The sequence below is a fragment of the Zonotrichia albicollis genome, chromosome 2 (genome assembly GCF_047830755.1).
Source record: "Zonotrichia albicollis isolate bZonAlb1 chromosome 2, bZonAlb1.hap1, whole genome shotgun sequence".
In the NCBI taxonomy this organism is placed as follows: Eukaryota; Metazoa; Chordata; class Aves; order Passeriformes; family Passerellidae; genus Zonotrichia; species Zonotrichia albicollis.
The window spans coordinates 23,437,762-23,462,360 of NC_133820.1; the positions used below are offsets into that span (position 1 = coordinate 23,437,762).

General features: G+C 36.9%; 1 protein-coding gene across 10 annotated transcripts in view; it reads right to left on the reverse strand.

Moving 5' to 3' along the window:
* IL1RAPL1 (interleukin 1 receptor accessory protein like 1) overlaps positions 1 to 24,599 on the reverse strand; it is a 693,884-nt gene that overhangs the window by 265,831 nt on the left and 403,454 nt on the right. For all 10 annotated transcript variants that reach the window (XM_026791809.2, XM_074534583.1, XM_026791808.2 and 7 more), the window contains 2 exons: positions 4,460 to 4,646; positions 3,268 to 3,421 (listed from right to left, as the gene is read on the reverse strand). In XM_026791809.2, coding sequence (XP_026647610.2) covers positions 3,268 to 3,421; positions 4,460 to 4,646 — 341 coding nt within the window. The remainder of the gene's footprint in view (positions 1 to 3,267; positions 3,422 to 4,459; positions 4,647 to 24,599) is intronic.

Consider the following 24,599-nt stretch of genomic DNA (forward strand, 5'->3'; position numbering starts at 1 on the left):
GAACTATATGCTATTGCAGTGGGAATGGGTACATTCTCTCTGACACAGGCTGGACTTCATTTGACCTGAAGAAAGCCCTTCAAAAGAAGAAAGAGTTTGCAAATGACTTAGTACTATAGGTTAAAAAAAAAAAAAAACAAGCAATAGTTGTTAAACCTAGAATTTAAATAAAATAAATCACCAAAAGTATTTTTGACCCGTGTTGTGCACTACGACTAAATTAACACTGTACTTTTCTAATAGGATTCTTTCCCAATACTCAAAACATTCTTAATTAATTATGTCAGAGACAGCAGGAATGCCTTAATTAAAATTTCACATATAAAAGAAAACCTGCTAATCTGAACAATAAAAGCCTACAAATTACTTTGTACATTGCAGGACATTGTAGAATGTGTAATTGCATAACCAAAACCCAAAAAACCTACCAATTATGCTTTTTATGTGAATATTTTGATTAGTTACAAGTTAAGATAATCAGTATATAGTTTTTGTTTTGAAAAACAGGAAATATATAGTTCCGATCTCAGAACAATAAAGAAATTGATTCAAATCACTCATATGTTTTCAGCATGAGACACAGATCTTCAAAATATTTAAAAACATTTCCATTAAGACCAAAGGAAAAAAAAACAAAAAAAACCCCAAAACAACAACAACAACAATAAGTAAGCCATGAAATAGTTGTTACTCTAAATGTGTATTATAAAGGTGTACCCAAGGTGACATTGAGTGCTTATAATTTAAGCTAAGAAGCGGCAATTTCTTTTCTTATTTTTTTAAACACAAAGGAAATTATCTTTCTCCATGGCTTAGGGGTTTTCAACTGCTATACTTAGATGAGATGGATACTGCCTATTAAGTGAGTTTTATCTTTTTCTAAATGTGTGGATTCCCTTCTTATTTTTCAGCTTTAATGATAAATCAGAATACGAGCCATTCCATGTTTCACTGTGAGGCACACAGACATTTAAGGTCTAAAGCAGGGAGGTTATAACATGAATATACAACACCAGTATTGAAAAGAACATGTTTATAATTGCATCCATAGTTAATGGTCTGTAAGACCAGCAGGTTTCCCTAAAGGAGACAGCAATTCTGACAAAACACATTGTGTGGGAGAAAGGAAGGGAATCCTTAAGTGGTGACCATCCAAAGTTGCCCAGAGAGAAGAGGTGGTGAGGAACAGGTGTAAAAAAATTAGTATTATGATTAAATATATCTGCTTGTTCTGTTTATTCACATAATATTATAAAGATTATATGGGGTTTACTGATTTGGAGGTTGTCCTTAAATCTGCCGGGGTTTGCAGAGGTGGAAATTGAATGGTTCCCTCCCTATGAATTCATTCATTTTAACACATCAAAATCAGCCAAGTCTCTTTCTGTCTTTGTCTAGTTAAACATTAAATACTGAACTCCTACCTACACTACAAGTGATGAATTACATTTTTTTTAAACTATTCCTACAAATAGTAACATGGATCTGACTCCAATGCTTTTTTTCTTTTTCTTTTCTCAGTCTAGGCTTGTTGAAATACTGCTCTGCAGTGGAGCACCAACCAAAGGGACAGAAGGCATCACTTAAAAATATAGTAAATATGTACTTTTGAAACCCAGGTACCAAGTATTGCAAAAGATAATTGACATTATTCTGGTATAAATCACACACTTGAAGAATCTTTCTCTGCTTTCTTTATATCAGAGTCAATCAAACAGAATATATGGATGTTTATTGTGAGGTTAATCACTTGACAGTAATTGCCTATCTGTACTGACGAAACAAATCAATGTTGTACAACAACAAAGAGATCCTGCTTATTGAGTTTAAATAAATATGATTGATTACTTGAATCTCTCAAAACAACATAAACAGTATGATTTCCAGACACATCCAACAGTGGAAAATTGCATTTATTAATTGACCATAATTTCTGCCAATGTCGAGGGAAAATGGGTTACAGTGAATGAGAAAACAAACTTTTTACCATTAAAGAAAACTGTTGCAATTCAACCTAATGCTTAACATAGGCGTGTTACAAGTTACTGCTGTGCCTCATATTTATATATTAGATACAAAAAAAAAGATTAAGAACAACGCACATCATTATTTTGGAAGACTTTTCTTGATTTACTTGATATTTTGAACGTGCAAGAACTTTAACACACAATCCTCTTTGTCAACCATATGGATCTATTTCACCTCTAATTTGCCAGAAAAATCCTCCTTCTGCCTTCTTTTAGGAAATATATCATGAAACTACAGAGGATTACATATATCATGATGCACCCTCCCTAACATTGTAATCCTATAATTGTAAAAGCCCATAATTACCTTACATGTATGTTCAGCTATATTTTTTAAATAATTGTAAAATGGAGGTTAAAGGTCTGGTGAGGAATTGAAAATTCAATGGACCATTCTTCACATTGTTCTGCTGCAATGGATGCAACTATTACAGCATATATTTTGCTTTAATTCATAATGGATTTTAAATATTGATGTGGTAGTTTTAAAACCAGGTTATATTAAATGCTTCTTATGCAATTGCTGTTTGCTGAATTATAGAGTTTATTCATGTTATATAATTACTATGTGGAACTTAATACTTCAAAAAGTTTTCGAAGCCAAGACTAAATGGATTTAAAAAATAATCAGGAGAATGAAAAATAGATTAATTGGTAACTACAGTGCATGATGATTGAGATCAGGAAGTTCTTGAACTATAAACTAGAGAAAGTGGGGAGATAATAACAGAGGAAAAATGCTCCTGTCCCTCATCATGCACTGCTCAACGCTTGAAATGGTCTCACTGGGACGGAGCTACTGCTCTTGGGTTGTGACTACAGCTGTTCTCATGTCCAAAGACAATCAGAGGTTGTACCATGGAGTTATAGCTACAGCTTTTTTTATGTCCCAAGTAATTTAATAGCATGACAGATTATGATAGACATATTTTTTTTCTCTGTAAGAGGACATGCTTTCTGAATTTACCCATTCCTTGACCACACGTTGCACTCAAAATAAACAAACATAAAAAAAAAAAGCTGACCACAAGCTTTTCAAACAGAGCAAAACTTAGACTTGCCAAGGTATTACAGATACCACTGTGATGTATTCAGAACAGTTTTAACGTATCAACCATTCATACCTAGGCACACAGCAAAGATGTGTGCAAATGGTATGATTCAAAACCACACAACTTGAACAACAATATTCAGTGGGCTTTTTTTCAAAATAGAAGAGATAGAAAGAGCCTGTAATTACCTGTAACTGTCAACTCCGTAGTTCTTCTGACAACAAAGAATCCATATTTTAGCTCACAAGTGTAATTTCCAATGTCATCCTCTCTAACTTCCCGAATGACAAGAGTGTCCTTTTTAAACACAATACTTGATCTCCATGTCTTTGACTTGCATTCCTGTTTAAAGAGAATATAAAACTTCAGGGATTGTGTTCTTAGACTTTAAATGTATCACTGTGGACAATGCTGCCCAAAGTAAAGGTGGTTAGGCAAGTACCCAGCCTAGATATAAATGTATATAAACTAAATATGTAAAAATCCAGCCTATTTAGATGTTGGTTAAAACTAATTTTATCACCAGACTTGATATTTATGCCTCTGGCTAGAAGAGGGAGTTGATTCCTTTGGTGGGTTTTTTTTTTACATTGGTTTGCTGAGTTGCTTGTATTTAATTTACTTATTTAGCATTACACTTATGTCTGCAGTCTATGACTTTTATATTGCCAGTAGCTCAAGCTGCAGGGGATTTTTTAAATTTAATTTTTAAAAAACATTATAATTAAAAAATGTAGAGAAACAGAAGATGAGAATGAGGAGAAATAAGGATGCTATATATCTCTTTCTAAAACAATCTTAGAATCAAAGCTCTCTGTACCTAGAAAAGATGCATTCTTAACAGAAAAAAGTATTTTATCTACAAGATGAGAATAAGAAAATAGTTGGCTACACTTCTCCTATCTTAGATATGCTATCAGTTAATTTGGCCAGGCCACAAATTTTAATTTTTAGGTAGCACAGTCTTGTATACCATAATTAATTCTACTGCACTGCTTGCAAGAACTTGGCCCTTAAGTAATGAGCTAGAAAGCATAACACAATATTGAAATAAACTTATTGATAAAAACAATGAAACTATATTTGCAAATATAACTTTAAGTATACATGTAAAAACAAAAATTTTGGTAGTGTTTGCTGAATTTTATGCTGCAAAATTAAGCTGTTTATTCAGGTAAAGCAGACATAGATTTCCCATGCAGTTTAGTAAAGGAAGCATTTTAATTTCTCAATTAATTAATTCTTTTCTACCATTGGTTCTGTTGTCTTTTCTTGACAAGATTAAAAACAACTCAAGCTTCATAACACATTTACATCAAGATAATCCTAAGAACATTGCATAATATACATTTGAAGGTACAAATCTCTTGTATTCCTTACCTTATACCACAGAATTTCAGGCTCCCTAAATGGAAATAAAAAATCCTCAATTTCAGGACATGAGATTTCCTTGCTTTTGCTAAGTTCAGCTTTTTCAAAATATTTCATCTTTGAATTGTAGCAGAGTCCGGTGTCATTTTCACCCACCGTCAGCGAAATGGACACTTTCATACAGTAAGTTGAGTTTCTGCAATGCAATGAAAATAGAAATAAAAGTCTAATAAATGGGCACTCAGGCAAAACACCAAGAGCCACATATTCATCAGCACTGAGCATGCCTTAAAACAGAAGTGGCAACATTTTACAGATGTTAATTAAAACTAATCTTGTGATTAATTATAGAAAGAAGGATGTTGCAATCTAAGGCCAGTTTGTTGACCATAGCCTTCAATGCCCATACTCCCAGGACAAAATGTTGTGCATTACCTACAGACTTCATGAGCTTGTGTTCTCTCCTGAAACCTGTTGCTACATCTGTTTCTGGATGTTGATAAGCAAGGCAGGGAGAGATTAGGGAACTTTGTCTGTCTTCCCACATTCCACTCTGTGATTCAATCAGGCAGAAAGACAAAACTGCTTGAATTTGGTTTTTTTCATTTGAGTTTCCAGGTGGGGAGCAAATGAGTGAATAAAGTTGAGTACTCCCCAGGAGCACACTGTGATGGTGTAAGATTTCTCTCCTACTGTTCTGTAAATGCATTTTACCCCTGGCCTGCTGACAGAGGATCCTGCAGAGAGCACTGAGGAAAGATTCACCTCCTTATCACCATTCTCATCCTCTATGAGCTGACTGCTTTTTTCATAATGGACTTTTGTGTATCAGACATGGCAGAATCTCAAAGATCAAATTCTTGGTATCTGTTTCCTTTTTCTGTTCAATAAGAGGGAATAGAAATACTTTGGGATAAAGAATAAGAAAACTTAATTTACAAAACACTAGAGTCCAGTTTTCTACAGAAAATGCAACCCTGTAAGTAACCATCAAATCAGAGAATAGTGTTAGAAGCATAAATTTTTGAACAGAATGACCCTTAGCTGTTGATCTAATTCACAGACTTGTAAGGCAATCAAACATAAAATCATTTCCTTATAATGAAGAACTAAGCATAATTTGTTACCATGTTTGAGAAACTGGCTGTATAAAGCAAATAAGGTTATTTAAGATTTATGCAAGTCAAAGATAGGATCCACTGAATATGGATCCCTCTTGCTGCATTTAAGCTGGTAAAGAGACAATTCCCATTCTTACCTGTACATGTAATTGAAAATCACTCACCTTTTGAAGAATATTTTTATTAGTGTAAATTGTGCAATTTCTCCATTAAGGTGTTACTTGGAATATTTTATTTATTTGGGTTTTTATCATGGGTCTTGAAAATATCATAAAAAGTCACTTAATTCTGTTTTTCCAAATTGGGAAAATGCTTTTTTTTTTTGTTCTTGGAAGACTCATCCTTTGAAAACAGGTTCTGAAAAATCCATCAAATTCAGGTTTAAGAGTAAACTAACTACATAGGAGTGTCCCCTTATCAGATGACAGGGAGCAGTATAAAGGGAGTTGTTTGTCTATACAATTTTCACAATTAAATATTCTCTTTAATTTCTTCCTGTATGTTTAAGAATCATGTTTAGTTCATGTTAATGAATCGCATTATTTAAATATTTATAGAAGGACATGGCTGGGGGAAAAAAAGGGAGGACATTTTACTGTCTTCTCAGTCCCTGAAGAAGCAAGGTTACTAAAATTTTTGCATAGGCATCCTTCAGTATTTGGAGTGAATTTTGCAAAAATTATGATTAAATGTTTTGATCCACTAAAGAACTCTGTTCTGCAACAGTGACAATGTCAATTGCCAGAGACAGAATTTTGTCTGAGGCACATCCAAGTTTCCATCGCAACAGCAGATCCTTTAGCAGATGCAGCTAAGGCTTCCTGCTCCATAAGAGAAGCATTCTGGAAATATTTCAGAATGTTTAAATTCATTGTTTGAAGTGGATACTTCTAAACTGTCAGATACAAGATACTCAAAAATTTTGGGTGGATTTTTGTCAGCTGAGATCCCCAACAGAATTTTCTTTCAAAAGCTCAAAACATTACCAAAAAAATCATAGAATTCCAGATACCCACTGGTGACTTCCTTATTTCAATTCTAAATACCAACTGCACAGTCAGTCTGACTCATCTCATGCTCTTTGTCACAAACCAAGGCTGTTGGGATGAAACAAAACTCAAAGAGGCAGGTACAGGAAGTAGAGTAACACAAACAGTATGAGGTAAGAAAACCAAGACAATGGGCTCCCAGTACAGAAAGAGAAAAAGAAAATTAAAAGTCCCCAGGTAGGAATAATGAAGAAGAGGAAGAGGAAGAGGAAGAGGAAGAGGAAGAGGAAGAGGAAGAGGAAGAGGAAGAGAAGGAAGAAGAAGAAGAAGAAGAAGAAGAAGAAGAAGAAGAAGAAGAAGAAGAAGAGGAAGAAGAGGAAGAAGAGGAAGAAGAAGAATAGGAAGAAGAAGAAGATGAAGAAGAAGAAGAAGAAGAAAGAAGAAGAAGAAGAAGAAGAAGAGGAGGAGGAGGAGGAGGAAGAAGACAAAGATGAAGATGAAGACGAAGAAGAAGACGAAGAAGAAGACAAAGAAGAAGAAAGAAGAAGAAGAAGAAGAGGAAGAGGAAGAAGAAGAAGAAAGAAGATTTGAGCTTGCTGGTTACAGCTAGAGCGTGAATGATACAGTAGATGTCAAACCTCTCAGGCGCAGAAAATGTGGCAGCAGAGCCCTCTGGAGCATGCACATATGGCAGAGGGTAAAAAATGCTCATGTGTTAGAAGTAAAAGAGTTTTCCCTGTGTCTCTAACTTGAAGGACCAGATAAGTAGCAAATAAAACAAAAGAAAACCCAACAGCACGAGTTTAAGGAAGTTTAAAAATTGGTGTAGGCCAGTTGGCCCAGCAGGTCACTAGCCCCCCCAGTGGCTTCTCGAGCATTCCTTCAGGACAGTAGTTCAGAAACTTCATATGCAGGATTCCCTTTTACTGGATTTGGGGTTTTTTTATGTTATTTGGGGATTTTTTTTCCCAAAAATTATTTCCTCAAACTGTGCTCTAACTCACTTATCATGTGATGCTTTTTGGGTGTTTCTTTTCTTTGTTTGCCTTTATTTTTTTCCTGAATATGGTGATAAGAAGAGGTGACAAATTATCAAATTAATTTTTCCTTAATCTTACCAGTCCCAAATGTTCACAAGTATAAAGTTACCAAGAATCTTTTTGTATATATAAGTGAAGGTTTTAATTTTCATCTGTTATTCAATAGATTTTCAAGTGTTAAAATAATGAGATCCTAAAGTATAAAACACATTAAGAGGAAGGAAAAAGCTGTTTGGTGGTTTTTATTTAAGACACCAAACCCGTTTAAATCAAATTTATTTTAAATGAACAGGTAACTTGTTAAAAAGAAAAGGAGAAGAGATACAAGGGGTAAAACTGACAAGAGAACACACACAGACTAAGAGTATCTTCTCTAAGCTTGGGCTTTTACAACATTCCCATCTACATTTGAAGGAGTTGCTTTGAGAATTAAGCACTTAAAGCATGGTTTCTTTATAAATACATCTCTAAAATGGGCCAGATGGGTTTACACTAACAAAACTGCTTTTTTTTTTCCTCAGAAAAAGACCTCTGATAATTGTCAGTCTCCAGCCTCACCAGAGAGAGCTCAGTGATGGATTCACACAGCTCAGTACTGTCCAGGCAGCATCCCTCATCATCCCTATTCATGACAGAAGGGAAAGTGGGACTCTTCCTGTTACTTGTCCACTCCAGTGCTTTGCCATTATTCTATTTACAGAGTAAACAAACTGGAGAGCAAACAGGAAGCCAGAAAATCTCTCTTATGTTTCTCTTCCTCATACAAAGTTGAACAGTAACTTTATTTCCAACCAAGTTGGAAAAGTAACTTTATTTCTAATTCCTTCAGAACTGGACCTTTAAAAGAAAAGTCTGAGAAAAATATTTTATTTGCAGTTTTATTTAAAATTCTAATAAGAGAACTTAGCCAGTGATGTCAATATCCACTTTCTATAAATGGTTCACCACATTTCTGGGGAAAACTTTTGTTGACACCATTAATTAGTTTTTTTCTTAATTTTGCAGACACAGTTTTGTCCTTTTTCAGTCCAAGTAACTTGTGCTACAGTTATTTGGATGCCTGAAAGCTGGAGAGCAAAGAATTCATTCAAGACAGAAACAAAACCACGTTATTGATAATCTACTCGTGCTCCTGGCCTGTGGCTCCAAAGGCTCTTTGTGAGCTTTTAAACTTTCACACAAAAATTTTTAAAGCCTCTGCATAGCAGCAGGGTTTTCTGAGGACACCCCTGAGGCCTTGGGCCCGTGGTGAGGGAGGAAGGCCAGGGCACCTTGGGGCAGCCAGGATTGCTCTCGTGCTCTCAGGTCCCCTTGGTGGCAGGACCCGATGGCCCAGCAGGTCACTGCCACCCCAGGGGCCTCTGGAGCATTCATGCAGGACAGCAGGTCACAAACTTTATATGCAGGATACCTTTTTATTGGATTTGGGTTTGGTTTGCTATTTGGGTTTGAATTTTTCCCCTCTAGGCTCTGGAATGGCTGACTCCCACTCTCACTGGTTCTGATATCTGGGATCACAGATTGCCTTTTGCACAAAGCTTCCAGAGCCAGCAGAGCTGCAAGTGCTGGGGCAGTGCTTCAGGCATGGGGAAAAGGGAAGAAAAGTGGAGGGAGATGGACAGAAGCCAGCTGGAATTTTCCTCTGTGCCTTAGAAATTATCTCCTGCTTCCATACCCTGGGGGGCCAACCCAGTTTGGAAACTGCTTTTGACCTCAATTGAATTACATAAGCACTGATTTCTTCCCTCAAGGGTCACCTAATTATGTGCATGATACTCTGAAATAACCCAGTGCACACGAGCCTCCAGGACTATTTGAATATCAATACTCTACAAGATACTTGTTCCAATAGGTTTGAATTAGACACACCAGGAAATATTGTTTAGTGTTAATGCCTGCTTCTATCCTTGGAAGCCAAACCTTCACATTTTATCTTTTTCTGACACAAGTGGTACACACTGCCATCCTGAGCTTCCCCTTCACTCCAAACCTGTCAAAAGAGAATGTCAAAATGCAAAGTCTAAATGCATTAGAATAATGCTTTCCTTGTGTAAGAGGGTGCTAGTGACTGGTGTGAAAGGCCTTTTATTGATGTTCTGAAAAATAAAAACTAAATTAAATTAGCCTTTACAAAGGGAATTTAATTTTCTCATCCTTAAGCCTTAATTTTTTTGAGTATACTAGAAAAAAAGGCGTAAATGTTTTTGTTACTGATTTTTCTTTATGATCTCTGTCTTTTTTAAAGTCAAAGTGAAACATTTCTTTATAAGAACAGGAATCAATCTGATATTGATTTCTACATTTTAATAAAACTTCACTTTCTTAGTAAAAAATACTCAAAAAAATTATGACAATAACCTTAATTATGAATTTGTACTGGCAATTACATGGAAGGCAAAATTACATAAAATTTACTAATTTCCCTAATTTTCCCATCAAACATTTTCTTTCACATTAAAGCTTCCTTTCAAATACATTAAAAGAAAAAAATCCATAATCTTACTTTACAGGTATACAAAAATATTCCTGTAATGTAACTCTATCTTCATTCCTACAGCATATGAATTTAAATATAAATAAAATTTATTTGAAGTTAAAGATTTCTTACAGAGAAAATGTGTCTATATGTGTATACATACGTGAATAAATCAGTCATATGGGTATGCTTGGGATTCCAGTGATTGTAAAAATAATACTAGAGGTATGTGATTCAAGAAAGACACTATAAAATTTTAAAAGCATATTTATAGTATACCTCTATGTTATTTAGTATGAGAAAATTTTGATTTTAAAAATAACTTTCTATTAAAATATTTGGTATCAAAAATTCAGAGAATAGCACTTATGGACTGCAGGTAGAAATGTTACAGGTAGTTAAAAAGAATAGTAGTAAATCAAAAAAGCATTGTACTGCACAGGGCATATAGGGTGAGTAAAATATGGATTGCCACGAGTGTGAATTTAATTGCACATTTGATATTTTAGTGCTAGTTACAAATGTAGTGCTAAATTAGCTCCTCATTTCAGTAAGGCTTCCCAGGATCATTAGTGAAGGAATTTTGGGCCAGTGAGTCATAAAGTGCTACAATGGAGATGTGTCAGAATGATACTAAATGCTTTCACTGCAGCAGATCAATGTATATTTCCAGAGGAGACAGAAGTATGAAGGGCTGTGCAAAAGTGTACCCGTACAGATGAAAATCCCTTTAGCTTTCAACAAACTGCACTGGGGAGATAATACCAGAGCATGAAATGCCTCTAGGTATGCTCTGTCCTCAATACAGGAGGCGGTGGCACTTGCTTTTCCTTGGGAACCAAGGTTCCTGAAGAAGAGAAATTTTTGTACCCTTACTTAGCACCATATGCCAGAATAGCAGAAACACTTCTTTCGAAAATTGCAAGGTAACAGAGTTATGTTAGTCTTCCCATTTCTTTTATTTATAATCATAGAATCACTAAATATTTGAGTTCAGAAGGGAACTCCGGATGCCATCTTGTCCAACCCCCTGACCAAGGAGAGACATTTAGCTCTGCTTGCCCGGGAGCGTGTTCAGACAGCTGTTAAATATTGCCAAGGATGGGGACTCCACAACTTTCCTGGGCAACTTGCTCCAGGGTTCAGTTACTCTCATGGTAAAAAGTGTTTTCTGATGCTCAAATGAAATATTCTGTGTTCCAGTTTGTGCCCATTGTCTCTGGTCCTGTAACCAGGCAACACTGAAAAGAGCCTGGCTCCATTCTGTTGGCACCCATCCTTCAGAAATGTATATCTGTCAGTGAGACTCTCTGTGCCTTCTCCAGGGTAGAGAGTCCCAGCTCTCCCAGCCTGTGCTCACAGCAGAGATGCTCCAATTCCTTTATCATCTTCATGCTTCTTCACTGGAAGAAGCTCTTTCCATGTTTCTCTTGCCCCAATGAATCTGGAGCTGGGCACTGAACTCCAGCGGTCTCACCAGTGCTGAGTGAAGAGGAAGGGTCACCTCTTTTGGTGTGCTCACAATATTAATACAGCACAGCTCATCATTCACCTTTTTTGTTGCAGGGGTACATGGCTTGTTCATGTTCAGCTTGCTTTTCACCAGAACCCCCAAGTCCTTTTCTTCAGAGTTGTATATATTTTTGTTCATGAAACATCTGTTTTCTCAGGGGGTTTTTCACCCACGGGGGATGGAGGGGAATCATTAAAAAAAAAATAAAAAATACTTTGCCCAAGTAAAAAGGACAAAAAATAATAGGGCTGAAAAAATGTAGACTTTTTGGAGCCTGCTCCAGCAGCTGTGCTTCTGTGTTCAGGAACAATTGAGTATTACTACATCCTGATGACTCAGAAGGTCAACAAATACTGGAATGTCTTTATCACCAAATCATCCCTTTTGCAAATGTCTTCCTTTATAGCACTAAAACTGAAAACATTGAAAATGCAGTGCTGCTAAAAGGCTTCTCCCTTGTTCCCTCTCTTTGCTTGATGAACTCACACAGTTCTCAGATAAAGACAGATCCTGTCATTCAGTCTCAAATGCTAAGTCAGTTTTCTGTTCTGCTGTCAAGCACATGCATAAAGAATATCCCATGAAGGTATCTGTCTTGTTTCCAAATGATTAGATATTTATCTGTTGCTAACTCTGCATGAGTCTGCTATTTTCTGAATAGAAAAAATTACTTATTAATAGTAGATATGGACCAAGATATTGAACAATTACAACATTTATTACAGATATTAGAAGAATGACATTTGCACATGAATAAGATTCCCTTGAAAATCTCTCCATAATTCTTTCCCATATCTACCCAGTGAAAATGGGAATACATAAAAAAATCATCACATTTAGTGGATTCAAGGCTGTTTCCTAACATACTGATGACACCTTTCCAGACTCCTGAAAATTCTCTAATGGGATTTAATGACAATTCTGAATTTAAAAACCTCAATAATTCCTAGAATTATGACTCCTATATTTGTTAAAATAAACAAAAAAACCCAAAGAAACAAAAAAACCAACCCCCCCTCCAAAAAACTGAAACAACTCCCTCCCAAAAAAAACCCCAAACCCCTACAGTTTTAGTCATACTTGTTTTACACCTACTTTCCTAAGAAGAAACAATTCAGATATCAGTCAGTCTTCTTTACCAGTCACAGGATTAAAAGGAAGACAGTAATATGACATCTCAGTAAGAGCATTGCTGTGTGCAGTTTGAGCCAGAACTCAAAAGAAGGCAGCAACTTTCTGCAGAAAAGTCAGTCTTTGGAAAAGTTACTACTGCTTCTACAAAAGCAGAAATTTAGAAATTTGCAAGAACTTTTATGAAATTTATATGACTGATGACCTAAGAACAAGTCCTGAATTTCCAAAGGCAGCAAGATTTGAAGGAACAAATCAATAAACAAAAGGATATACACAATTTGGATTTGTCCTTCATTTGAGAACCATAAAGAATACAGGAAACTTAGCTTTTATCCATTTTTGACTGTGTTCATATGAACAGTTATACCTCAAAACAGTTTCCAAAATTGTCTCAATGTGATCAGTAATGACATAATAAATATTTTTATTTCACTCTAATTTTAAGCTCTAAAATGTGCTCCTGATACCCTTCAGGCAGTAGCTGAAGATGAGAATTATGGAAGCTCAAGCAATATAAACCAGTATTTGCACTATGTTCATACCAACATCATTCCTGAACACAAACATGGGCAAGCAATTACTTCACCCACCCGAGATACCAACTCTGCCCAGCTCTGAAAGTGTTCTCAGTTCAGCCTCCAGAGCTTCTATCCAGTTTGCATTTCTGCCCTTAAATATACTAAACACCATTATTATGTCCATGCAGTGAAGGGAAATTGTAGAAAAATAATCATTTCTACAGAGAAGATAAAAGAACTCGATGAGCCATTTCAGGTTAGCATTATTTGAGGATCTTTGGAAATATTTCATTGAGGAGGCTGGGATAGCCAGAAGGATACACTCTGTTGTAAGACTTTCAAAGCATGAGTCGAGACTCCATGCTAAAGAATTATTAATTCCTTTATTAGACAGAATCCCCAAATAAATTAATTTTTCTTTTCCTCAGCATAAAACCATTACTTGTGGACTTTCACTGCTAATGTCACATTTCCATCTCCAGTGACTGAGCCTAAGTACAACACAACACATTTGAGAATCCAGCAGAGACAGAAGTCAGTATATACTCAGCAAGTATATGAAATTATACTATTATTTGTTATTGTCTACCACCAAAGTAAACAACTCTGATGTGACAAATGAAAAGGTTGTGGCTGCCCAAACAAACTGTGAGGATAAGGCACAGGCAGGTGCCAGACACTATTGCTATATATTTTCATTTCTTGATTTAGCTTTCAAGCTTGCTGCTACGTGTCATCCTCAGAAGCATGAATCACCCAGAACATCCAGGCATGAAAATTCAAAGTCATATGAACAGCAGCAAAATGAATGTATGACAGCTTTCTACACAGAAGCCTTGAATAATTTCACCTAAATCAAGTGTGCTTGTGTAAGCTATTTTCATTTCACAAAAATGAGGTTTGCCTTACACATTTTAATTCCTACCTCAAACATAAGAGGTAAGCTGAACAAGTTTCAATACTTTTCAGATAATTGAAAGTCACTTCTTTTTCAGTTGGACTATGATGTAGCATTAACGTGCCGGAGTCTTATTCTGCACCTTTCACTAAAGATGCAGTAGGGACAGTAGGACACCCCTCTCTCTCAGATATATTTTTCTTGGTGGTCTTCTCACAGAAAAGTTCACTCCATTTGTCAGAAATGCAGAATCTCCACTTTGGCTTGTCTGCCTGCTTCATCCTATAGCAGGACACAGCTTCCAGCTGGGCTGGTGCTGGTTCCTTAATCATCTGCTGTTCTTTATCACCTAGCTTCACCCAAAAATTCCCCACTATCTAAATATAGGAATAGCTATATAAAACAGTTCAATTCCATTTATAAATACTTTGGCTCAAAACCTTGCCACCAGTTTTACAATACGTAGAGAATGAATGAATATATAAACTATTTATGAGTAGAAAAAACCTATATTGTCATTTATGTACCACATTTTCTGGTTTCTATTTTTGTTCCTGCAATCTATTTCAGTCACTCTTTTTTCCTCCACATCGGGAAAGAACAAAGAGAACCTGTGAATTCCTGTATTGATTAAACACTTTGTCACATTTTTCATGATGTGGATGAATTAATTTGCAAGCAGTTAATATTCAGAGCAATTTGAATTAAATAGCTATTTTCTTGACATTTGTTCAGAAACATGACTTCTGCTTATGCTCTTGATGTCTTTGTTAGAGTCAAGTGAAGCTAAAACCAAAGGGATGAGGAGAGAGGCTGAAGGTTCATCCAGCAGCTGGGTGAAGCACTGGTATCCACAGGTGGGCACACACACACAGACACACACTCATACACAGAGGAGCTCACAGGGCTGCTCACACACACACATCTATGTCACAGACGTCTTTTATGAAAAATCCTTTCCTTAGGATTTTTCCTCCTGGGAAGCTGGGAGGCCTCAGGAACAAAATGTAAACAATTATCTGCTGCTGTGGAATGCAACAGGTGCATCTGTGATTGGTCTCATGTGGTTGTTTCTAATTAATGGCCAGTCACTGTCAGCTGGCTCAGACCCAGAGTCCAAGACACAAGCTTTTGTTATCATTCCTTCTTTTTCTATTCTTAGCAAGCCTTCTGATGAAATCCTTTCTTCTATTCTTTTAGTATAGTTTTAATGTAATATATATCATAAAATAATAAATCAAGCCTTCTGAAACATGGAGTCAGATCCTCATCTCTTCCCTCATCCTCAGACCCCTGTGAACACCATCACACACCTACATAGATGCCCTGTGCCTGCTGAAATAATAAACTGCAGAGCTGTCCCAGCCCAGTGCCTCCAGCTATCAAGTAGAAGCCAGCTGTGGAATGCACACACACACAAACAGTGTGGGTGCTTCCAGCCACTGCCTTTAGCCTCTCATCCCAGGAGCTGCCCCAGGAGCTCTGCTTGCCCAGATGCTGGCACTGGCACAGGAGGTTTGCAGTTCCCATCAGCTGCTGATCCTCAGACAGCTTACCCGGCTCCCCAGCCAGGCCAGCTCAAAGCTCACCAGCACGCACCAAGCCCTGCTTAGTGCAGGCAACACACCCACAGGGAGAAATGAACTGAACTGCCATTTTATGAGAAGATGGGACAAATTATATAGCTCAAACTAGAGTACTTACCATGAGCATATTTACACTGAACAGCATTTTATCTCCTTTTCCTACTATCCTCTTGCCTTTTATAATATACTCCATTTCTTTCCTGCACATAAGTCTCTCTGTACCTCTGGTCCTTCCCCTAAATAAGATACATGCATCCTCAGAATCACTTCAAAAGATCATTTAGCAATATTTTTTTTTATAAACAAAAAATGCTTTTCCTCCCTGCATCCCATAGGAAGCCCCACACACTTTTCAGTCTGAAGGCCTTTCCAGGAGGGAACACCTCCAAGTGATTGGGTGGTTTTGTGCTTACAGGTCATGCGGATTTGTTACCCATCTCTGCTTCTCTAGTCCCTCACTGAGCCTTTGTGTTTTCCACAATAATCTTTAGGCACCAGAGTGTGACTAACTTGGCACTACACGTGTGATAGCAGACAAGGTGTCAGTGTATTCATTTTAAAACAAACACAATCAGCCAGTTCTCAAAGACCATACAGGGTAATATTCTTGGCAAGTTACTGATTTCTTCCCAGCATCCCTTGTTTCCCTAGCTGGGTCTTTCCTTGCCTCTCTTTATAAAAGCTCCCCTCTGCTCACTTAGTCACTCTCCTGGTAAAGATCCCATCAGGTTTCTCTCTAAGGCTATTTTTTATAAAGTGTTCACTGTCCTTTCCTTACTACTTAATCCAAAGACTCCAAAATCACAGCATGTTGTGGCAAAAGTAGTCAGTTTGTGAGTGTAATCATAACTACTTTTGAATGCTTCATATTCTGTAATACTGTTTTCTAAGGATTTTCTGAAACTTTCTATAATCCAAAGCAAATGCACACAAAATATCTAATCAGTTTTTGAATCTTCCTAAAAACATTTGAAATACAACTTCTATTTTCTTGAACTTGAGGTTTACAGCAGTATTTCTTCTACCAGATTTTCTCTGAAGTTTTAATTTCCTTTTACCTACCATTTTACCCTCATTTTAATATATTTCAGCCACGATTTTGTCTACACTATGTAAGCATTATATTTACATCAGAATATAAATAATTATAAACATATAGATAATGTCCCAACACAAATTCCTTAAATCCTAGATATTCTCAAAACTGTTTTTGTGTGTTTTCAAGAAAAAAAATCCAGAAATATTTATCTCCTAAGCTAACCCATTTTGGAGCTACTACAAACTAAAGAAATATTAAAAACTATCAAAAATGCCAAATAAAATTTCAGGATAGAGTAATTATAAGTGTCACCAAAAAACCTGTACTGTGAGGAGGGACTGAAAGCACACAAAAATCAGAAAAGTCTTTTTCTTTCTGAGCCACTTAGGAGTTGTTTGTTTTTTAACAGTATTTGTTATGGGAAACCTTCCATTGTAATTATGCATCAGCAACTGCTACTCCAAAATACTGATGCTTTCTATATGTCATTTTTTCCCTTTCCTCTTTTATTTTGAGGATAAAAATAACTCATAAATATTTCAATTTCCAGTTTCTGAAAGATGAAGAGCAACATTGAAACGCTGAGGTCTTTAAGAGCACAAACCATAGTAAACCAAAGAAAATATCCAAGGAAAATGGTTTTTTAAACTGTACAAGATACTCAAGTGACACAAATGTTTGAGAAACATGACATTAAAATCCTCATATTATATTCTGCTTCCTTTATCTGCAGGTTGAAATATATGAGATAATCTTGATACTATAAAAAACAACAGCAGAAGCTCTAAAGACTTCAATCTACAGAGGCAGATTTTTCCATGTTACAATTTCCTGCTCATTGGTGTTAGTGACAACATTGTTATTGTTATCATAAAATGTGTTGACAACAGAATATTTGGCCCTTAAGAATTTATTTGCACCATCTTTAAGGGTTCACATTGTTACCAATTTCCAATTTTTTTTTGTTATTTTATTAAATCATTTTACAAATAGATATTTTTTAAACATGCCATAAAATACCAATGACTCTAGTACAGTGAAGTGCATACATATATGTATATTGAAATGAAAATTGCCTCAGAAATGAAAGCTATGCTAGCAAAAGTGGAATAATAAATAGAAGTTTTCTATGTTTTATATATGTTTGAATCAGAAAATTAATTAGTTCATTTCTCCTAAAGTCAAAATATCTGAAACATGGGAGTTTTATGTAGAAGGCTAGGACTCAAAAATATGTTCAAATATATTGCAACATAAAGGTAAACATCAATTTTGATGTATGATAGCTCTGATAAGCATCAGGGTTACTCCAGGATCTCTTTACCATGGAAACAACTCAGTTTATTAGTTTTTAAAATAAAATAGTTATAAAACCAGTTGCCTTCACACAGTATAAACACTCATAGGAAAACAATATCAGAATAGCTTTTCTGGATTCCTATGTGGTTTTTTTAGTTTTTTAGCTATTTTTTAGCTAGTTTTTTAGCTAGTTTTTTTTTTTTTAGCTATTTCACAATGCATACTAATGATATTACTCTTTCACAGTAAACACAGGAACTGCAAAAGACCATAACAAACCAAAATCAAACTTGCACTGAAAAGTACTACCAGCACATGAATCTTCTCTGTGACAGCAAGATAAAGGTTCAGTAGAAATAAAATTTTTGGTTGTTCCTTATTCCTGCTCAGACCTAAACCAAACTAGTAGGATGACTTAATTCCACAAATGGAGGGGGTTTTGTGCATTCTTCCTTCAGAGCATCAGCATACACAATTATCCAAACAAGATGTGTACTTGAAAGAAAAGCAATATCCAGTGGTTATACTGGTTTAGAAATAATTGAGGCTATGGCACTATCTATAAGATAGCCCCAGAAAGCTCTTGAATTTTGGGGAAATGTCCCTCCTTTTTAAATTTCTTGTAGGCTATCATTTCCAGAGAAGCAAGATTAGACACATAAAAGCAAATCTGGTTTGGGAAGATTTTACTTATTTGAGCAGATTTTCTCAATTTTTGTGCAAGTTAATACAGCTTCATGTCAGGAGTTATGAATCTCCTTGCAGAGAACAGAATTGAATTTTTTGGTTTTGGTGGGGAAAAGCTGTGCAATGGAGTTCTGCTCCTGTATCAGCTCAGTGACAGCTCATCATTACTTTGTGACTGAAGGCTGTGCTGAACACTTGGCAGAACTGGGCTTATTCTGTTGGCAAAGCAGAATTTTGCCACAATCTTCAGTAATGCCCAGCCAGAGGAGGGACAGGCTGCCTGTTCCAGCACACAGATTCCTCCAAGACACTTCCCTGGTGTAGCTCCCTGGTGTAGCTAGACTCAAGTCTCAAGTTAACATATCAGTGGTGGTTTCAGCCAGTAAGATGGTTTTTGATATTCAAAATCAGAGGGAAGTCCCTACAGCAGCATGCAGCATATGCACATCTATGTATAGATACTTAATGTTTTAAAACTAGTAGAATTTTTATTAATTTCTTTATAAAGAATTTAATTTTTTCTTTGCCTTGATTATGTCATTAAAACAAAAAAGTAGCAAGTCCCTGACTTTAATGATTACTATATATCTTTAGCTCTACCTGTGTACTTACATTATAAGAAAGTTATTAGCTATATGATTATACTTCACCTTTCATTTTGAATTTAACTCACTTACAAGCCCAGTATAGACTAGTGTTTCCCAACACTTGACACTTCAGACTATGAAACATGGCTCCAATACTTTCAAACATTATTCTCAATTACAAAATCTCATTGGATGGGTTGAAATTCAGAGATATTGCTATGAGGCATGCCATGGAGAGCCCCTACATGCAGCATGGTGTAATCTGACACAGGAAAGAAAAAGGTAAAAAAGAAAAAAAAGGAAAAAGAGAAAAAAAGAAGCTACTTCAGGGCAGAGAGAAAACCACATCATTTTCCTCAATGTCCCCAAGGCTACTGAGGCCCTCAAGTTAAAATACAGGCATGAAGAGATCCTGTATATCAAGTGTAGCTCAGAACAGAAGAGAGCTGTTATATAATCCCTATATCCTCTCTCCTCACAAAAAAAAGCCCTGAATAAGATTGTTTTTGTGGGGAAAGTGTCAGATCTGACTGCAGCACCACTAAAATATCATTCTTTTATCACTTGCCCTCATTTCAGTTTTAATAAGCTCTCTTGGCTCTCTTATCTTTTTATGTTCACTCCAGAGCAATTAAACAGAAATGCAAATGTCATACTCATTTTTATAACAGTGTCTCTTATAAAACTGCAATGAAGACAGCAAATTATATATCTGCTGAATGATCTATCTTCTCTTTGTCAACAAAATCTAGCCAATATGAAGAAAATGCCTCTATATGTACCATATGTGTGCTTGCATGTTTTATGAACATGGGAAGATTATTGGTTACAATTCTAGCACAACTTCTAAGGAAACATTAGACTTCAGAAGCTCAAATCAGTTAAATCAGGCAGGAAGAGAGTTTATGAATATTCAGTTTGGATTTCAAAACAGCTGCTCTATTTGACCATTATAAAAATTACCAACTTTTTTATTCACTAAATAGAAACATCCAGTAAAGTGATATTGTATTCACAAAAATATCTGATAACCACCTTAATCCAGATGTATTTCATAGAGCCATCTTCCCTCTTTAAAGAGAAATCTCAGCAAAGAGGAAAATAAAAAAGGAAGAAAATTCAGATTTATTTTTCCCTGTTTGTCTCTGAAACCAATCCAGCAATCCAGCAATCCAATGGAGACACAGAGAGTATAGCACACAAAATAATTCAGTAAACATCCATACTGAACAACGAACATGCTGTCACAATGAACAACATCTTGATCATTACCACCAGTAGAAAAAAATCTCCCCCAAATTAAGTGGGGTACACTTTGCCACTAGAGGTTTTCTGACACAGAATGCCATCTATCTTCTGCTCAGGTATTTGCCTGTGACCTCAGCCAAAGGCAGCCAAGTGTTTCACACTCTGCAATACATTTACCTCATCATCTGTGAAGTGTAAAAGTGTTATTTTGCAGAGGAGGAACTGAAACAGAAAGACTCCTTCCCCACTCCTCACAAATAGCAATATGAGAAAATATCACAAAAATAATTTCAATCCAGGCCTAAACATTTACCCTACAAAATGAACCCTGCTTCTAAATTAACACACCACAGGATGAAAAAGCCAGAAAGAATATATGAAAGAAAAAGCTATCATCTTCCTACTTTATTTGCAGCATCCTTGTGACTGTACCATTTTTTCCTCCACTTGTTCCACCTTTATACAAACTATTCACAGCCACATGTAAAAACAGGCTGGTAATAACTGGAAAATAGCAGGAGAGAAATCAAGGTGCAGACAGACTAAATAGTGGGGCCTGTGGCAAACAGCAGATAGTTTAGGAGAAGGGCAGGCCGATTAGGAGAAGGGCAGGTAGATTAGAAGAAAGGCAGGTAGATTAGAAGAACCAGACAAAATAAAGGGCTCTGTTGGGTTTGTATGGTGAGGTGTCAGCAGCAGAGGGCTGCAGAGGTGTCCTGTGTGAGAAGGGACAAGGCTGAGCCACATCAGACAGACCCTGCTCCAGCCATCTCCCATAGATCTGCCTCAGGACACAGCTGAGCTTAACTGCCAAGCAGGCCATGTTCCTAGGAAAACTTATTTAAGAATGAATTTCAGAAAAACACAATGCAACTGCTGTGGGACAGGACTTAGAGAAAACTGGAAGAAACAGCCTTGCAGACTATAAATATGGCGAAAAGGGGAGGGGTGCCTAGTGGGTTAGCTGGTGTAAAGTTTTCTGGGTCTCCTAGGAGGCTGGGGGAGAACAGGGCCAGGGAGACAAGTAGGGAAAGTATTGGTACGAATCCTAGAATGTCTTTAATAGCATAGTATGGGTGGAAAGGGATTTTTTTGCAGTCTGAGGGGATGCCTAGTTGGTTATTTGAGGCTGTTCCGTGGAGGAAGGTGAGATGGACTAGTGTGAGGCCTGCGATGACGAATGGGAGGAGGAAATGAAGGGCGAAGAATCGAGTTAGTGTGGGGTTATCGACAGAGAACCCACCTCAGGCTCATTCAACTAGTGTTTGTCCAATGTAGGGGATAGCTGAGAATAGGTTTGGGATTACAGTAGCCCCTCAGAATGACCTTTGACCTCATGGTATTCATAGATGTATTTCACAGAGCCATCTTCCCTGGAGCAGAGAATCCCCTGCAGATGGCCATGGTGACACAGGCTGTCTCCCTGCTGTCACAGAGGATCGTGTTGGAGCACAAATCCACCTGCAGCCCATGGAGGGCCCCATGCTGGAGCACAATCATGAAGGAATCTGCAGCCTGGGGAGATCCTGTGCAGAAGCATGTTTTCTGGCACGAGCTGCATTTCATGGGGTGTTGGGAAGGATGAAAGTTTGACAAGAAAATCTCACAGATATGTATGCTTAGCAGAAAGATTTTTAAATGTAGACTCTGATGAAAGAATAGAGATGGAAGCAAGTTTTGATATAGAAGAAAAGAATTGCTGAGCCAGTCCTACTGGCTAACCATGGAGGCAAAGGGTATGTTAGTTAGAAGGGGTTTTTATGGCTTAGAGCAAAGGATAAACCCACCTCAAACAAGAAAATGTTTTTACCAAGCAGAAAGATAGCACAGGCAAACAAATCAGCAAAGTTGCAAGTAGAAAAAAGGTCTCAGAATTTTCCACTGCAAGAAAACTGAATAACAACTTCTAGCATAAACTGTAATGTACTGACTTTTAGTGATTGGAGAATAGTAACATGAATATGGTAATTATAGTAGTTATGATAGGCTATAGATAATAGTTAAGATATAGATTGGTTCTGCTGTATTAAAATGCTCAGCAAAGAAAAGTATATAATGCAATGTAACCAAAACCAAAGGCTCTCCAGGGCTGCCTGCAGCTGGAGCTGACAGCTGTAGGCAGAGGCTCTGTCACCCGCAGCCCTGGACTGCTGTAACCTCTTGGATGTGATAAACTGCATTTTGGAGAGATCCTGGAGTCCCACATCTCCCATTCAGGCTCTTACAATGGGGGACCCATGCTAAAGCAATCTGTTCCTGAAAGCCTGTACCCTGTGGAAAAGACCCATGGGGAGTAAATCCTGAAGAACCACAGCCCACAGAAGAAGCCACACTGGGTATCCTCATGAAAGACTGCATCCCATGGAAGGGGCCCCACACTGGAGCAGGGTAAAGGTGTGAGGAAGGAGTGGCAAAGATGAACGGCTATGGACTGACAACAACCCTCATTTCCCATTCCCCTGTGCCACACTGGATTGGTGGAGATGAGATAGAGAACTTGAGAAAGAGGAATTGAGTCGAGTCTGGGGAAAAAGAGGAAACTGGGGGAAGCTGTTCTTAGTTTTGCCTTTTTTTCTCACAATCCTACATTTAATTTTCCCCCAGTCAAGTCTGATTTTTCCATTAGGTAACTGGTAAATGATTTCCCTGTTTTTATATTGACCCATAAGCTTTTTCATCTTATTTTCCCCCCATCCTGTTGAGAGAGGGGAGTGTGAGAGCAGTTGGGTGGGCATATGGCAGCCAGCCAATTTTAACACACCACAAGGGCAAATCATTAACTTCCTAATGGCATTGAAAGTAATTTTGAATCCCAAAGCTATGATAAAATATTTGAGTTTAATTTTTACTGCCGTTTAATTCTCTCATGATATTTTATTAGTTATACCATCCTCCTCAGCAATACTCTCATATATTAAAAAAATGACTGTTTTACATAGGCTATTATATATCGTAAGCTTGAAAAATTGGACATGAGTTGCATGATTTTCTGCAGGGTTACGGAATGAACACAAAGATGACATGGTAGCAAGAGCATTACTTGTTTAAGCATCACTTTTGGACACTAGACAAGAACATCACTTTGATGTACACTACCAAGTTTTTTTCAATAATAGAAGCAGAAAAAGACCATAAAATGTAGCATGACTGAAAATCTGTCTTTACGAAGACCAGAATAAAAATGCATTGCAAAAGAAATGGTCTGAACAAACTTGGGGGGTCGTATAGGAAGGATTGTAAAAGGACTATATCTACAGCTGGGTGAAGCCAGTGATCTTTTTTAAATTTGGAGTAATTTATCTTGTCTATTAATTTTTAAAGATTTGTTTCCTGCTGTCTCTTTATCTAACTATTACTGACATTTTAACTTTGTCTTCCTGGTTTTTTTTTTTTTAATCTAGACTGCAGCAATAGCAAAACCACATTGAATGTTATCTTAATCTGTCATATAAAGTGATGAACAAACAAATAAATACAGACTCACACAAGTTTTCAATTCCAAAACACTAGTAGTACTGGCTCAAAGGTGATGTGTCTTGAGATAGGAGTAGCTGCAGGTACAGTACAGAGCCAGCTCTCCAGTATGCAACAATATATAGTTAGAAAATGCATTTTTCTATAGAATACTTGGTGCTTTTCAAAATCACTTTCAGCCATCACTGCTGTCAGTATAGTATTAATAATGATAACAGCAAGAACAACAATAAACAACTAAAAGTGACAAAAATAATTTTAATTGATGGATCAGTCAAAATAAATCACTCCCAAAGACATGGAGCAATCCTCCATAGCCATACTTTGATGTTGTTATTCAAACACATTGCATCTCTCTGTGAAACTTCTATTTCATTTAATCTTATATTCTAATTAGCACACGGGCGTAACTGGAAAGGAGGCCAAGCAGCATTAGTGCACAGCAGAGCCAGCACAGTTACTGCTCCAGGTCCCAAGAGGGAGCGGTGTTACACTGCACGCTAACAATCTGGCCTGCTCCCCAGGGAAGAACACTGAGTG